This window comes from Rana temporaria, chromosome 2 (genome assembly GCF_905171775.1).
Source record: "Rana temporaria chromosome 2, aRanTem1.1, whole genome shotgun sequence".
Lineage (NCBI taxonomy): Eukaryota > Metazoa > Chordata > Amphibia > Anura > Ranidae > Rana > Rana temporaria.
Genome location: NC_053490.1, coordinates 224,946,205 through 224,963,186, shown reverse-complemented (window position 1 = coordinate 224,963,186; position 16,982 = coordinate 224,946,205). Strand labels below are relative to the sequence as shown.

The 16,982-nt window shown below is 39.8% G+C and overlaps 1 protein-coding gene across 1 annotated transcript in view; it reads left to right on the top strand.

Annotated features, from left to right (window-relative positions):
* DMD (dystrophin) overlaps positions 1-16,982 on the top strand; it is a 2,981,380-nt gene that overhangs the window by 700,140 nt on the left and 2,264,258 nt on the right. Inside the window, exon 7 of the mRNA XM_040336499.1 lies at positions 16,376-16,494. Within this exon, the coding sequence (XP_040192433.1) occupies positions 16,376-16,494 (119 nt within the window). The remainder of the gene's footprint in view (positions 1-16,375; positions 16,495-16,982) is intronic.

Genomic DNA, 16,982 nt, shown 5'->3' with positions numbered 1-16,982 from the left:
GTTTCTATCTTAAAATTTTGCAAAGATATAATTTTTCTTCATAAATTTGGGCCAAAATGTATACTGCTACATATCTTTGGTAAAAATAACCCAAGTTAATGTATATTATTTGGTCTCTGTGAATGTTATAGAGTCTACAAGCTATGGTGCAAATCATTGAAAAATGATCACATCTGATCACACCTCATGTACTGACGTCCTATCTCAATTCTTGAGACCCTTACAAGCCAGAAAAGTACAAATACCCCCCAAATGACCCCTTTTTTTGAAAGTAGACATACCAAGGTATTTAGTAAGAGGCATGGTGAATTTTTTTAAGTTGTAATTTTTTACCACAATTCTTGGGGAAAATTAAGATTTTTTTTTTTTTTTACACAAAATTGTCATAATAACAAGTTAGTTCTCTCACACAGCACATGCATACTTACAATGACACCCCAAATACATTTTGCTGCTCCTCCTGAGTATAGTGATACCACATGTGAGACTTTTACACAGCCTGGCCACATACAGAGGCCGAACATGTAAGTAGCACCTCCAGGCGTTCTAGGAGCAGAGATTGCACATCTCATTAGATGACAACCTATCACACTTTTGAAGGCCCTGGAGCACTAGGACAATGGAACTGCCCACAAAATGACCCCATTTTGGAAATCTAATGCCGCGTACACATGATCATTTTCGGCATGAAAAAAACAACGTTTTTCGGGATGTATAAAAAACGTTGTTTTTTCCAACATCATCATTAAAACGATGTTGCCCCCACAGCATCGTTGTTAAAAAATGTTCTGGCAAAGCGCGGTGACGTACAACACATACGACGGCACTATAAAGGGGAAGTTCCATTTGGATGACGCCACCCTTGGGGCTGCTTTAGCTGATTTCCTGTTAGTAAGAGACGATTTGCGCTTTTCTGTCTGTTACAGCGTGATGAATGTGCTTACTCCATTATGAATGGTAGTTTTACCAAAACGAGCGCTTCCGTCTCATAACTTGCTTCTGAGCATGTGCAGGTTTTTAACGTCGTTTTAGCCCACACATGATAATTTTTTACAACCCGAAAAACGACATCATTTAAATTGTTGTTAAAAAATGTAGCATGTTCGAAAAAAATATTTGTCGTTTTTTTGGAACCCGAAAAATGATGTGAAGCCCACACACCATCATTTTAAATTACATTTTTTAAAAACGTTGTTTTTTAATGCCGAAAAAGGATCGTGTGTACGTGGCATAGCACCCCAACGTATAATCTATGAGGCATAATCACTGCGAGACTTCACTGAAATGCAGGAACCGCATGATCATGTCATAGCGGGACATCACAGCTTAAAAAATTGGCATATGGAGGATGGGCTTTTTAGACCAATATGAATTAAGTTCATTTTTTTTGTAAGCCCCATGTTCAGTGTAAGGCCTAAAAACAATCCAAGCTCCTCCATTGTTAGGGGTCTCCATTCAAAAGGGCGGCATAGCATGAGTTGGGGTCGTTTCGTATGTAATGACGGGCAAAAAGATTTCTTTGGTCTAAGATGCTTTGAAGTAACTCATCAGGGAAAAAAAAAAAAAGATTTCAGAGAAACCTGCGGTGTTGGCCTGCACACCTGGCTGTGCTGTGAAAGGGGGGATTGTGGCTGACCCTGTCCTAGAAGGCAGCCACAACAGGTTGGCTTAGCCATCCGGGAGATGGGTTTGGGCCCTACTTCCTCAGGGTGGAATTCCAGAGCTGGTACTGGGCCTTTCCTTCTGGGGTCTAGCAGCGCTTGTACTGGTCCTCCCTTCCTGGGGTCTAGCGACGTTATAATTTGCTAATTGGCCATTGGTGTGTCCGGCGCTGCTGGTAGCTGCCTTAGAACTGGAATCAGAACTGTACTGGGGAGGTGAGAGCTCCCCGCTGCTCTCATCAGTCTGGGTTAGCATTTGGTATGCCTCTTCTGGGGTGTATAATCTTCTGGACATGGTGGCTGTATGAGAGGGCTGCACGACAGGGACTAATTGGGTGTACGTCAGCTAGAAATTAGCTGCATGTTGGGCACTTCTGGGCTCACGGGACAGGTACTCCTGATGGAGGTGACAGGTACTCCTGATGGGGGTGAAAGGTACTCAGGTACTCCTGATGGGGGTGATGGTACTCCTGATGGGGGTGATGGGTACTCAGTTACTCCTGATGGAGGTAACGGGTACTCCCGATGGGGGCGACAGGTACTCATGATGGGGCAACAGGTACTCAGATACTCTTGATGGGGGGTGACGGGTACTCAGGTACTCTTGATGGGAGTGACAGGTACTCAGGTACTTTTGATGGGGGGTGACAGGTACTCAGGCACTCTTTATGGGGGTGACAGGTAATCTTGATGGGGGTGACAGGTACTCAGGTACTCTTGATGGGGGGTGAGAGGTACTCTTTATTTGAGGGGGGCAATCTGGGCACAGTACTGATAGACACTGTAACTGACACTAACTCACTGTTCTGATTTCTACTTCACACACAGGGTGTGTGAGGAGGAGAGCCCAGAGACAGCCGTTACAGTCTTCTTTGTTTACAGTTGTGGCCGGCTGTGATTGGACACAACTGGTCATGTGGTAAAGAGCCAAATTTAATTGGCTCTTTACCCTGATCGGGGCTGGGCTTTGTCCAAGGGATGAGTCTCGTCCCTGATCGCCGTGCTGCACACCCCTGGGGGCGCGCACGAGTGGCGTGCATGCCGAATCTATGCAAAGTGACCGGCTGTGATTGGAAACAGTAGTAGCGGCGAGAAGGGCTGGACATAATATGACATCCACACAGCTAGAGAAAGGGTTCCTGCCGGCATCATTTTACAATGGCCCGGTATGGAAGGGATTAAAATAAATGTGGTATATACATAACAGCTATCTGCTTTCTCATCAATTCCGTGAAGTGATTTTGCCTACAAGCACAGAACAATTGGTTGCACAGTTAGGTTATATTAACATTAGGTCAAATATCCTAAAGTTTTCCATATATCTTGTGGTTGTTATCAATAGCTCTTGCATGCAATCTCCTTCTTTTGGTTAGCAGTTTCCCAAACCATTCCTCAAGGACTTGTAACAGGTCATGATTTCCAGATCTCTTCCCAGAATCACAGATAAAGTAACACATGCACAAAAGTGCACACCCTGGAATTATGGAAATCATGTTCTTTTAGTGGTGCTTTGGAACAGGTTTAGGAAACACTGGTTTGCTCGTTCTTAAATCCCAACTTAACTTTCAGTTTAAATCAGCTAATTCCATTCCAGGTGCATTAAAAATGTTTAAAAAAAATATTTAAAAAGCAGGCCCGGTCTGAGTAGAAAATCTTGCCCCTGCCAGCATGCAGCAGTGAAAGGCCCTTGCTCTCTCTGTGGAGGCACTTGTCATTTTAAAGTCTGATGTATCCCTTACTGAAGTTTGACTCAGCAGGGTGTATTACACACCTCTGTAGATAGACCACTGCTTCCACAAACTGCAAAGGTCCTTCAAGGAAGCAGTCTGACAGAATTTTCTACCCAGTCTATGACAATTTTCTAAAACCAATCATATTGTGCACCATTTATTTTTATGCACCTGAAATGTTTATAGATGAAGCTGTAAATAAAAGTTCAATAGGGCTTTCATTTCGACAATCCTGTTGTTATGCATTTCCATTTATTTGAAATGGCATCTCAAAGTGTATACAGAGCCACCAAAACAAATGCATCTGCTTCTCATGTACTTGTCAAATATAGAAAGCAAGGCTGCACACTGTTCATGAGAACCATGTAACACAAGTAATCCAAAATGCAACACCCCTTTGACTCTGATAGGACTTAATTGTACATGTGAGGGGTGGCTACAACATTGGGTTTAACATGTATTATTTTTATCAATGAGAACCGACAATAAGTCACAAAAATAACATATATATTTATATATATATATATATATATATATATACACACACACACACACACACACACACACACACACACACACACACACACACACACACACACACACACACTCACTGGGGAATTTGTTCACTATATGAGCAATCATTTTAGCTTTTACATGTTTTGATAATTGAAGTGAATCTTCTCCATTAGTAAATTAACCTCACCATGTGTAACTAAATATGATGTGTTTAGGGTGCTTGTATATGCTTCTCTCAGTTTTACATTCTCGTGGCAACAAAACTTGGTAGGTTGGAATGACAGCAGTTGTTAGAAGTGAAGACCTGCACTTGTAAAAACTGATTTCCTTGAAAATGTAAGTGAAATTTTATAACCTTTATAGATTAAATTCTAGAAAGCAGTATAATGAAATTGTAACATGGCAGGCTCCTTTTTATGTTTGTAATCTAAATATACTGAAATGTATAGCTAACGTGCAACTGCTCAGTAAGCATCAAAAACTTTAAATAAGTACAGACAGACTCGAGATTAAATGAAGATAATGTACTAAAGCATTCTCTGTGGATGATTAAAACCATAAAATATGTTCTCTTTCTTTTTCTTTTCTCTTTTCCCCAAAGTTCTTAACCCTATTACTTGAATAACTCTTCAATGAGCAATGCCTGAGGCAAAAATAAATAATTATGTTAATTACCAAGTGAATTGATTAGGCGAGACCTGTACATGTAAGGTAGCCAGACATAAGGCAAACAAAAGGGTAAATGCACAATACAATTAATTTGCCATTTGATTACTAATAGTTACATTTTATCGACAAAGCATACACTGCAGACATGGGTCATCAATTTTCTATTTATAATGTTCAACGAGGTGGTACCTAATTTTTATATATTTTTTAATTAGAAAATTGATTTAACAAAATATGTAGCATAATTAGCTGCATTCATAAAATTTAGTTTTTCTCCAGTCTAATTAGAGTATTTGTTACATAGTTGTAATCAAGGCCTGATTTAGAATTAGACACAGAGTGGCTGTACCCAAAGAAAGACAAAGTTAGCAAGGTGGCGTTTAATCTGTATAACACATGTAAGGAACAAATAGGTAGATTCAAGTACATCTGCCTAAACTTGCGGCGGTGTAGCTTAGCCTGTTTAGGCTACGCCGCCGTAAATTAGCTAGGCTAGTAATGATTCTCAATATACTTGCCTGCTAATATACGGCAGCGTAGCCTAAAGCGGGCGGGTGTATAGGGCGCCAAATTCAAATGTGTTGGAGGGGGGCGTGTTTGATGGTAATGAGGCTTGGCCTCACGTTTTTTAAGTTTTTTTCCAACTGCGCATGCGCCGGGCGCCTGCATTTCCCAGTGTGCATTGCGGTTACATACGCCGCACGGGCCTATTGTTTTCGACGTAAATCCCGATTCGCGGACGACTTACGCAAACAACGTAAAAAATTTGAATCTTGCGGCGGGAACGGCGGCCATACTTTAACATTGTTATTACACCTAATAGGTGGAATAACTTTAGGCCTGCTAATGCCTTATGGAAACGGCGTAAATCGACTGCGGCGGCCGGGCGTAGGTTTGTGAATCGGCGTATCCCCTCATTTACATATTCTACGCCGACCGCAATGGAAGTGCCACCTAGCGGCCATCCAAAATATTGCAATCTAAGATAGGACGGCGACGCGCGTAGCGTAATTCCGTATTCCCGGACGGCTTACGCAAACGACGTTAATTTTTAAATTTCGATGCGGTAACGACGGTTATACTTTAGACAGCAATACGTTTGCTGACTAAAGTTAGGGCACCCAAAATGACGACTAACTTTGCGACGGGAAACTAGACTAGCGGCGACGTAGCGAACGCGAAAATCCATCATGGATCGCCGTAACTCCTAATTTGCATACCCGACGCTGGTTTACGACACAAACTCCCCCCAGCGGCGGCCACGGTACTGCATCCTAAGATCCGACAGTGTAAAACAATTACACCTGTCGGATCTTATGGATATCTATGCGTAACTGATTCTATGAATCAGTCGCATAGATAGAAACAGAGATACGACGGCGTATCAGGAGATACGCCGTCGTATCCCTTTTGTGAATCTGGCCCAATATGCTTAATGCGATTGATTTTAAAAATACCAATTCAATTACTACAGTTTAGTTAATTTTTATCTGATTCCTTGACCAGACCTCCACAATTACATACCTTAGAATGTTTTATCCTTTCACCAAAAGAACCAATTTTTTATCTACTTGCGAGTTACTGCAAGTTACTGCTATAAATTTCCACTTTGACCAAAATAGTAATATTATAACGTGTACATTCCTTAAAACCAAACGCAAATATCTCTGTAACTCTGTACGTTTTTAATGTCCTAGAAAAAAACAGTGTTTTTCTCAACGTGATTCTTGTCAAGGTGACGTACAACACGTACGACGGCACTATAAAGGGGAAGTTCCATTCAGATGGGGCCACCCTTTGGGATGCTTTTGCTGATTTTGTGTTAGTAAAAGTTTGGTAAGAGACGATTCACGCTTTTCAGTCTTCGTGCTTTTCAGTCTGTTACAGCGTGACGAATGTGCTACTGTATCTCCATTACAAATGCTAGTTTTACCAGAATGAGTGCTCCCGTCTCATAACTTGCTTATTAGCATGCAGGTTTTTTCCCGTCGTTAAAGCCTATACACGACCGTTTTTCACGACGTGAAAAACAACAACATGAAAAATGACGAGAAATATTAGAGCATGTTCACGTCGAAAAAAATGCTCTGGAGCCTACACACGGTCGTTTTTTAATGACCATTTTAAAAAATTGCATTATTCACGTCATGAAAAAACGGTCGTGTGTACGCGGCATAAGTTTCACATCCCCACAAAAAAACAATGCCTTTAGTGGACACAATCTACACCAAAACCTGTTAAACCTTTTCAACCAAAAACACAAAAGAAAACAAGCAAGTCACTATTTTATGTCTTAACAATGAAATACCTACAATAAACAAGAAAAAGAAAAAGATACAAGTGCAAGGGTAATATTCCATAGTTTCTATGCTACTGCCCATGAAGGCTCCATTCTGGTGACTGCTCTACCAGAGAGAGTTATCTTCCCTCCAATTTAGTCTATGTATATCATTATAGGCCAATGCCTCATTGGTTGGCATGGCGTGGCTCTGATTGGCAGGCCTCTCTATTCCATTTTAACAAGTTGCCGATCAGCCCCAGCAGTTATACTGTGGCAAGGTGGCTCAGCTGCGCAAAACAATGTACTGGTACGCTGGTTCCTGCACTGGCTTTTGCGGACGCGAGCTTCACACATCACAGTAGCTTGCCCATGGGCCTGGCGGACTCGATGTCTACTGGCCACCCGCGATCGTGGGAAAGAGAGGCAGACAAACAAGGCTGATCACTGTTCTGATAGGGCGCAGAGAGAGATCAGCTGTTCCTAGTGATCAGGAACAGCAATCTCTCTCTCTACTCCCAGTGAGCCCATCCCCCTGAAAGTTATAAAGCACCTCCCTAGGGAACACTTAACCCTTTGATCACCACTAATGTTAACCTTTTCCCTGCCAGTGCCATTTATATAGTGATCAATGCATTTTTATAGCACTGATCACTGTACTGGTGTCACTGATCACCAAAAAGTGTCACTTAGGGACAGATTTGTCTGCTGCAATGTCACAGTTCCACTAAAAATCACAGATCACCACCATTACTAGTAAAAACTATAAAAGAAATAAAATAAATATTTCCCCTATTTTGTAGACGCTATTACTTTTGCGCAAACCAATCAATATACGCTTATTGCGATTTTACATGTGCATAGGAATCACAGCCACAAAACAGAGCTCTGGCATTGATGGCACATTTACTGTGCCATCAATTCAGAGCACAGTGCACATGTGCCAATGACATCACCGGCAGAAAAAACATTTAAATATTTCCTAAATGTGCATATTCATTTTACATATAAGCCAAAGTAGTAGAAACATGTATTGTGAGCTCTGTTATTTTATACCGTACATATATTATAATGTAAAAACCAATAGGAAATAATTAATTTTTAGCTCTGTTATTTTAGGCATATATACAAATGTGAAATTCACATAAGATGCCATCCGCCATTTAATTCCTATACCAATAATTTCATTAATTGTGACAGCAGGGTTCCTTCATTTCTGCTTTGTATTTATTTTTACATATTTGTTGTGACTTTGGTTGTCATTGCTGACCACAGCATTTCTCATTTAAAGGGGTTGTAAAGGTAAAAATGTTTTTTCCTAAATAGCTTCCTTTACCTTAGTGTAGTCCTCCTTCACTTACCTCATCCTTCGATTTTGCTTTTAAATGTCCTTATTTCTTCTGAGAAATCCTGTTCTTCTGTCTGTAACTCCACACAGTAATGTGAGGCTTTCTCCCTGGTGTGGGGTGTCGTGCTCGTCCCCTCCCTTGGACTACAGGAGAGTCAGGAAGCTCTCTACTTTGCAGATAGAGAAAGGAGCTGTGTGTTAGTGGGCATCCTGACTCTCCTGTATTCCAGGGGAGGGGTCGAGCACGACACTCCACACCAGGGAGAAAGCCTTGCATTACTGTGTGGAGTTACAGACAGAAGAACAGGAAGTGAGGATTTCTCAGAAGAAATAAGGACATTTAAAAGTAAAATCGAAGGATGAGGTAAGTGAAGGAGGACTGCACTTAGGTAAGGGAAGCTATTTAGGAAAAAAAAAATTACCTTTACAACCCCTTTAAGTCCCACTTAACCCATGATAACTTTCTCTTGTAAGGTAGTACTAAAACAAGTGTGTAAAACTAAAATGAAAATGTGAAAAAAAAATTGGATTGAAATGCATAAAATCCTGTAGGCTGTGAAAGCCAATTGTTATGTGAAGGCTGCTGCTAGAAAACAACAAAGCATTCTAGAATGGCTGTATGTCTTCAGTTTCATCCGTTATTACCATGTTGGAGTGCAAGGATAAAACAGATGCGAAATATGAATCTTAATAACATTGAAGTTTTTAATTAGTTTGAACACCTGCATCAAAACATGGTTATCTTTTCAGTCTCACGCCACTCAGACAGAATTAGTACAATCAAGTGCAATTGGAATTCATCTAAATGAAATAGGATCATATGTTTGGTATGTACAGCTATAACAAATCAGGGACTTGCATGATTTAAAGCACACAACAAATCTCAGTTTTCTCCCCAGAGATAATCCCATATTTTTTTTATAACAGCTCTTAATTGATTTTTTAATGTAGTTAAGACCCTTTTTGTGACTTATGTTTTCCAGAGAGCTGCAACAGATTTTTTACAGAGGTTATTCCAAGAAAAGTAATTGCTTCTTATTTCCCTTAAAATAAAGAACAAACACTACTTACAAATCACAATCATCACAGCTACACCAGCATGACAATTAAGCTACATTGGGAGCCATTTTAAGAACAAATATATACCACAAGGCCAAGTAATACTTACTAAAAGTGTTAGTTAAATCACTTTAAATATAGAATGCTTACATTAAAATGAATATTTTCCACATATTATTTTGACACAAAATGTTGCCACTTATTTTTTTTGCCACATTTGTCTTGAAATAATGCTAATGCTGTGACAGACATGACATACATTAAATATATAATCACTTCTGATTTTCGTACTATTATTAAGAAGCAGTATTTGAACATAAACAGTGAGACCCGGTTCACACTGGGGCGACACGACAGGCGCAAGTCGCTCCGACTTAGAAAAAGGTTCCTGTACGACTTCGGGGGCGACTTGCATTGACTTCTATACAGAAGTCGTCTTGCAAATTGCCTCTGAAGTCGTCCTTAGGACGACTTGCAGAGTCACCCCCGAAGTCGTGCCGCTGCTGTGTGAACCGACTCTAAGTAACATGTTGTTTAAAAACAATAAAGCATATATAAATACAGGAAAAAAATGTGAACTATGTCAATGTACTGTACCTATAGAGGAGCAGTATAGACACCCTAGAAAAGAAAGTGCTATAGGACTACAGAATACCTCCCCATATTTTCATTTTCATGTAATACTATGTGAGGGGGGGGTATTCTTTATTCCATATATCCAGGCAGAATTAACAGGTGTTTTCATTATCAGTCTCCAAGAGATTTAGAGGATGTACTATACCAGGGATCCTCAAACTACGGCCCTCCAGCTGTTGTAGAACTACACATCCCATGAGGCATTGTAACACACTGACATTCACAGACATGACTAGGCATGATGGGAATTGTAGTTCCTGAACAACTGGAGGGCCGTAGTTTGAAGACCCATGTACTATACCATGCATTCATATGGCAGTTAAGTGATACTTTTTTGAGTAATACTGTAGGAATCTGATAAAGGGAGAAATGTGTAAATAGCTATACCAATATTATTCAGGCACCTAGCAGTGCCTGAACATATCTTCAGACTACTTCCTAAGCACCTCTGAAAAGTCAGATCCCAGGGCTCTCTATTAAGGACAACACCCAATACATTGTGCATTGTATCTGGTTCTCCCTCCCTCCTCTAACATGTTCTTGTTTGCTTGTCACTGTAATGGGCAACCTTAATGACCAATGGGGACATTCTAGGTTAAGTAGGGATGGACCATCCCTCAGAGCTGCAGGGGCATGCTTCCTTTTATTACTGTAGCTATTTTAAATGGTATAACTCTAGAACATTGATAAATAAATCTCTATACTCTCCTTGAAGTTCACTGTAATAGTCTTGCAGAACTGTGTACTGATTGGCTGGCTTTTCTGGCTTTCACAGTAGACAATAACATGTTAATACATAAATAATTGCATTAATGCAGCATACACCTACTAAGGTTTAGCTTTAAAACATGACAATGTAAGACTATATTTTACTACTACTACTTGTATGCTACTATTTTAATTTTATACAATTTAAATTTTTAATTGTATACTATTTCAATTTAATACAATTTTAATACTACTGCTAATTTGCTAAATTTTTCTATATGGCTGTATGAAGTCAAATCTCTTTAAGTTGTGATTTAATAGGAGAAAGAGAGAAATCTGCATAATGAAAATTACTATCCTATTATAATGTGTGTAAATATTATCAAAGTATTGTATTATACATGGTTTTTAAATGTACATATACATGGGCAGATATGTTTTCTCTGATATTTTTTTACAGCTTAAAGTGATTGTAAAGGAAAAAATGTTATTAAAAAAAATAACAAACATGTTATACTTACCTGCTCTGTGCAATAGTTTTGTACAGAGCAGCCTTGATCCTTCTCTTCTCGGGTCCCCCGATGGCACTTTGGGCCCCTTCCCCTTTTACTTGTGTATGTTCGCTCTCAATCTGGCTTTCTGCTTCCATAGGACACAGAGAGCGCAGCTCAGCCCTGCCAATGGCTCATGCTGTTGCATCTAAGCCAATCACCAGGGAGAGACCCGGGAGAGCTTTGGGTCTTGTACACATTGCTGGATTGAGATCGGGCTTAGTTAAGTATTGGGGGGGTTGCACACTAAAGGCTTTTTACCTTCAGGCATAGAATTCACGAAGGTAAAAAATGTCAGACTTTACAACCACATTAACAGTGCTGAATCGTGTTGTGCTTTCCAATCTTCCTTTCTCACTTCAAGTCTATCTGATGGGAAAGGTAGATTAAATGTACCACTACACTTAAAAATATCAACAAGTCTCCTCTGCCCAGTCTAAAGATAATCAAACATAGAACACCACCCAAGCTTTAGTGTATACTTACCTCTCTGGAAAGGTAGCAGCCTACTGCAAAGTTTGTGTCCTTCATACAGAAATCACATTCAGTGTGCATCATGACTGTGCATTAACTCTGCATGTAAATAAATAGGGCTATGCTTTTATACTTTAGGAGTATAGCTCCATCTATGGGGAATTACTGTGTGGGTGCCACGAAAGAAAGATAAGCATGCACTAAGGTGGAAACTAAACATACCTTGGGTAAATTCATGTAAGGTTCAACAAACATTAGATAAGTTAGGATATCAAATCAGAACCTCATTAAAATCAATGCAAGCTGAATTTGTGAATTTAATAATAGCCGATTTTGTTGGACTATTAGACTACCGAGGCCTTAAGGATCAAGTTAAAATATATATATTTGTTTGCTTTGTTAATGCCACTTTTTTCTATAGTACATCCTATAGCAGGAATGACAGAAATAGGGTGGGAGTCCCCCCAAAATCTGCACTTGACCCTTCAGATCTAGTAAAGGGGGCAAAAAACAAAATAACATTTGTGGTGTTCCCCCAATACTTTAAGGGGAATCCCTGCACAAAACAAAAACAAAAAATGTGGGGTATCAATACCAGGCCCCTAATTCGAGCTTGCAGCCTAGATTACCAGGAAGGGTGGTGAGGGGCATGCATCCCAACCTCCTAAACCTTACCAGGCAACATTACCTCAATACGGGGGGTAAAAAAATAATCATAAAAACTCCCCACCAACATAAAAAGCCTGATGACACTAATGCAATGGGGTTGATTTACTAAAGACAAATAGACTGTACAATTTTCAAGTGCACTTGCACTCTGCAAGGGTATCTGCTCCACAGCCTAGTAAATGAGGGGAAGCTCTGCTAACACTCATCATCTAATTATGTGCAAGCAGAGGTACAGTTCTTTTTTATTGTCCTTTTATGTAATTGAGTATTTTTTGCAAAGTGAATCTTGACCGTATTTACTAAGCTCCAGATCAAATGTCCTTGAAGAGTGCAACTGCACTTGCAAAGTGCACAGTTTATTTGTCTTTAGTAAATCAACCCCATAGACAGTCACTCATGAAATGATAGCTGCCAGATCTGTCATCAGCAATATGACAGAGACAGCGATAGTTGTGACATATCTGTTGTCTCATTCGTTGTTAAAGTTGTTGTAAAGGTACATGTTTTTTCACCTTAATGCATCCTATGCATTAAGGTGAAAAAACATCTGATGATTAGCGGCCCCTAGCCCCCCTGTTTACTTACCTGAGCCCTCGAAAGTTCTGCGTCGAGATTCGCTTGATCTTGGCCCAGTCTTCTCGGCTCTTCATTGGATAGATTGATAGCAGCGCTGACTCATGCTGGTTTCAATCAACTCCAGTGATGCAAGGCCCGGGGCCGAGTCGTGTAGTTGGTGGCTATGGACGCCGACTACAGGACTCGGGAGCGTGCCCGCAAGTTAACTCCCTTGGGAGAGCAGTTCCTAGAGGGGGTTATCAGAAGTGGGGAGGAGCCTAGACTGCCATGAGGGACTCTTTGCAAAACAAGCTACACAGCAGAGTTTGTTATTTAAAAAAACGTGAAGCTTTAGCATAACTTTAAGGACGCAGCGGCAAGCTTCCTGGCCCGCTCCTTAACAACCATTTATTCGCTGTGCCCTGATTGGGCAAAGCCTTGCACCTGACTAGCGGTCAGGTGCATTGCTTTAGCCAATCAGGGCTTAGAATGCACTGTGCAGTGCGCAGTGCATTGTGCGACATTTGGCGGGCAAACATTCAAATTATTTATTATGATGAAGGAGGAGTCTAATCCCTGACATTTTTAATTATTCTCCTATAATTTGATTAAAAATGTAGATATGCTAACCCCACCAATATTTGACCAACTATGTAAATAAAATTTAACATACTAAATCGTAAACAAAATGATATATACACATTTGTGAGTAAAGCAAGTCTCCTCCAACCTGTTCACAGCTACTTCACTTTATATATATATATATATATATATATATATATATATATATATATATATATATATATATATATATATATATATATATACAAATAGTACAAATACAAAGGTTTTTAAAACTACATAAAGTAGCTGTAAACAGGTTAGAGGAGACTTGCTTCACTCACAATATATAATTATATATATAATTGTTTATATGATTTAGTGTGTTAAATTGTATTTTCTATATTTGGTCAAATTATGATGAAGTTAGCACATCTACATTTTTAACTGTTAGGCCCCGTACACACGACCAAACATGTATGCTGAAACTGGTCCGCGGACCAGTTTCAGCATACATGTTCGGTCGTGTGTAGGCGCGAGCAGGCCGAATTCCAGCAAACATTTGCCCGCCGGGCCTTTTCCCAGCAGACAAATATTCCTGGACGTGTTTTAAAACCGTCCGCTGGAATCCTGCCCGCTCGGACATGTACGGTCGTCAGTACAGACCTACCGTACATGTCCGAGCGCCCGCCGTCCCTCGCATGCGTTGAATGACTTCGACGCATGCGTGGAAGCCTTTAAATGGCAGGCCCGCCCACGTCGCCGCATCATCGCCGCATCGACGACGCGGACACGCCCCCGCGTATTGTTTACGCGCGGACTTCTGTACGATGGTTAGTACAGCCATCGTACAGAAGCCCTCTGGCAGACATGTACGGTGAAAACGGTCCGACGGACCGGTTTCATCGTACATGTTTGCTCATTAGTACCCGGCCTTAGCGTTTTGTATTTAGGCACATTGTGGATTGCAGCTTTATTATTTATTTAACTTCATGTATTTTGGTGACTTTATTTTCAGTTTATTCATTTGAACACATATTTTTCACTAAGCGCAGAGGTTTATACATTAGATTTTTCTTCTATGAACCAACATAATAATAAAAAAATAACTAAAACTGTAGATATTTGTTTGGTGTTCTCTTTGGACTGTGTGTGAATGAACTCTCACCTGTGTTCTTCCTCCTATTTCTAAGGGGTGTCCCCATTTTGTGGAGTGCTGACAAAACCAAAGCCAGTGTGCCCATATCTTGCCCCCCCCCCCCCCCCCGTTTTTACTTGTGGTTAGATTAAAAGGTATGTCTGAGAGAAAAGTTTCTCGTTACCACCAATTAGTTTCTAATTATTATTTTTTTGAAGCTTGAATATGATTGGTTATCCCGTAAGCAAGGTCAGAAGACATTTTGTAAATAGTGTACACAAATCAAAGGCCCCCCCCAAAAAAAAAAAATGGAAGACCACTTAAATAAGCACAGAACAAAAAGGTGGGCAGGTAATATTTGAGGTTTTGACTGAATTTCCACCAGACTTTTTCTTTTGTGTTTTTCTATTGATTGACTTGTGAGTCTTTATGGTCTCAGGTATTGTGGAAGAATAAATATGCCTCCCATAGGCATGCGCACAGGGTGTGCCAGATGTGCCCAGGCACACCCTAGTCACCCTGTACAGAACAGATTCCCCCTACTGACCTGGCTCCCCCTCCTTCCCCCCACAGCACTGCCGGCTTCCCTCCTTTCCCACCAATTGTTGCTGTGGAGGTTTTAGGATGAGTGGGGGAAGGGGCTAGAAAATATGCCATTTACCAGCTCCTTCCGTTTCTGAATGAACATCGTGAGTGATCGGTGGAGTGTTTGAGCTTTGGGGTGCACACCCTAATGCCAAAGGCATCTATGATGCCTCCTGTGGGGGGTTGTTTCAAGAGTGCTAATGACTTAGCCTTTTTTATTACATTGAAACTGATGAATGATGTAATTAATATCTAGGGAAATTGTTTACTAAAGGAGTAATTTCTACACGGGCAGGTTTTGATTTCAAAGACTCTATCAGTTGATGTTTCATCCCTAGAATTGACCATTTGTTATTGACTGAATTGTGCATGCTTGGCGTACTTATACATTGTGGCTTCATTTCATTTTAACTTCCATTAAAGGGGTTATAAAGGTTTGTTTTTTATTTTCTAAATATGTTGCTTTAAGCTAGTGCATTGTTGGTTCACTTACCCTTTCCTTCAATTACCCTTCTAAATGTTTTTTTTCTTTGTTTTCTTTGTCTGAATTTCTCACTTCCTGTTTCTCCTCAGTAAAGTGTTCAGTAAGCTGTTCTAAATGACTTTCCACAACTCAGATGATGCGGGAGAGTAGGGGGCTATAATAAATTGAATAAAGGTGTACCATCATCCCAATTATACTAGAAAATGCAGGAGAGTAGGGGGCCAGATGATGGTGGAAAGCTTACTGAGGACAAACAGGAAGTGAGAAATTTAAACAAAGAAAAAAAGCATTTAGAAGGGAAATTGAAAGAAAAGGTTAGTGAACCAACAATGCACTAGCTTAAAGGAACCTATTTAGAAAATAAAAGACTAACCTTTACAACCCCTTTAATCTGAAGAATATTTAAATAAATAAATCATTGCCTAGGTATGGCAGTTGTGATATGTCTATTTGGCCCGAGATGAAAAATCACAGTACACAAGTGTTCATGCCGTTAGATGCATACAGTAATTGAATTTTCAAAAATAGAGCATGATAATAGTTATATTAGGTGTATTAGTTATACTAGGTAAACAATCAACATCTGCAGACAATGAATTTAGACGGACAGTCTGTCCATACTAATACAGCCATTTGCTTTATAAAATTTATAATAAATATGCCACACTTGATTGGCATGGTAATTTTTTGTTTTATAAAACTCTTTAAAGCTTCATTAAGTTTTTTTTTGTTTTGTTTTGTTTTGTTTTGCAGACCAGACCTGTTTGAGTGGAATAGTATTCTCAGCCAACAATCTGCTGTTCAGCGGCTGGATCATGCATTTAACACTGCCCAGCAACACATGGGAATCGCAAATCTCCTCGATCCTGATGGTGGGTAAACAAACTTGTGCTTTTAACTTTTAAATTTTAAATTTTCCCAGTGGAAAAAATGGATTATGCTTGATGTACTTTGTATGCAAAATGATCGCAGCATAAGGCCTTATGGGACATACGAGGGGGGATTCATCATTTTCTATTGTTAGTGTTAATTCGCATGCATGCTTTCAGGAGCGGTACTCCTAATTAATGCACTTTTTACTCTTACACATGTAATTTGAAAACAATTTGTAGTCATTCAAATGGTCAACAAGTGAACTCTTTTTGAACAAATTCAAGTATGTTTTTCTGCAAAAAAGTGTCCTAAAAAACAAAGCTACTTTTATTAATTTTAAACTGTAAAAAGGTTGTTCATCATCTTCAATAATGTTGATTCAGAGACAGTGGACCTGTCGTGGTTTTGTATGTAAACTGTGAAACGTAATCATAATTATTTTCATTGCCTTATGCAGTGTTTTTTTTTTACTTTTTTTGAAAAATAT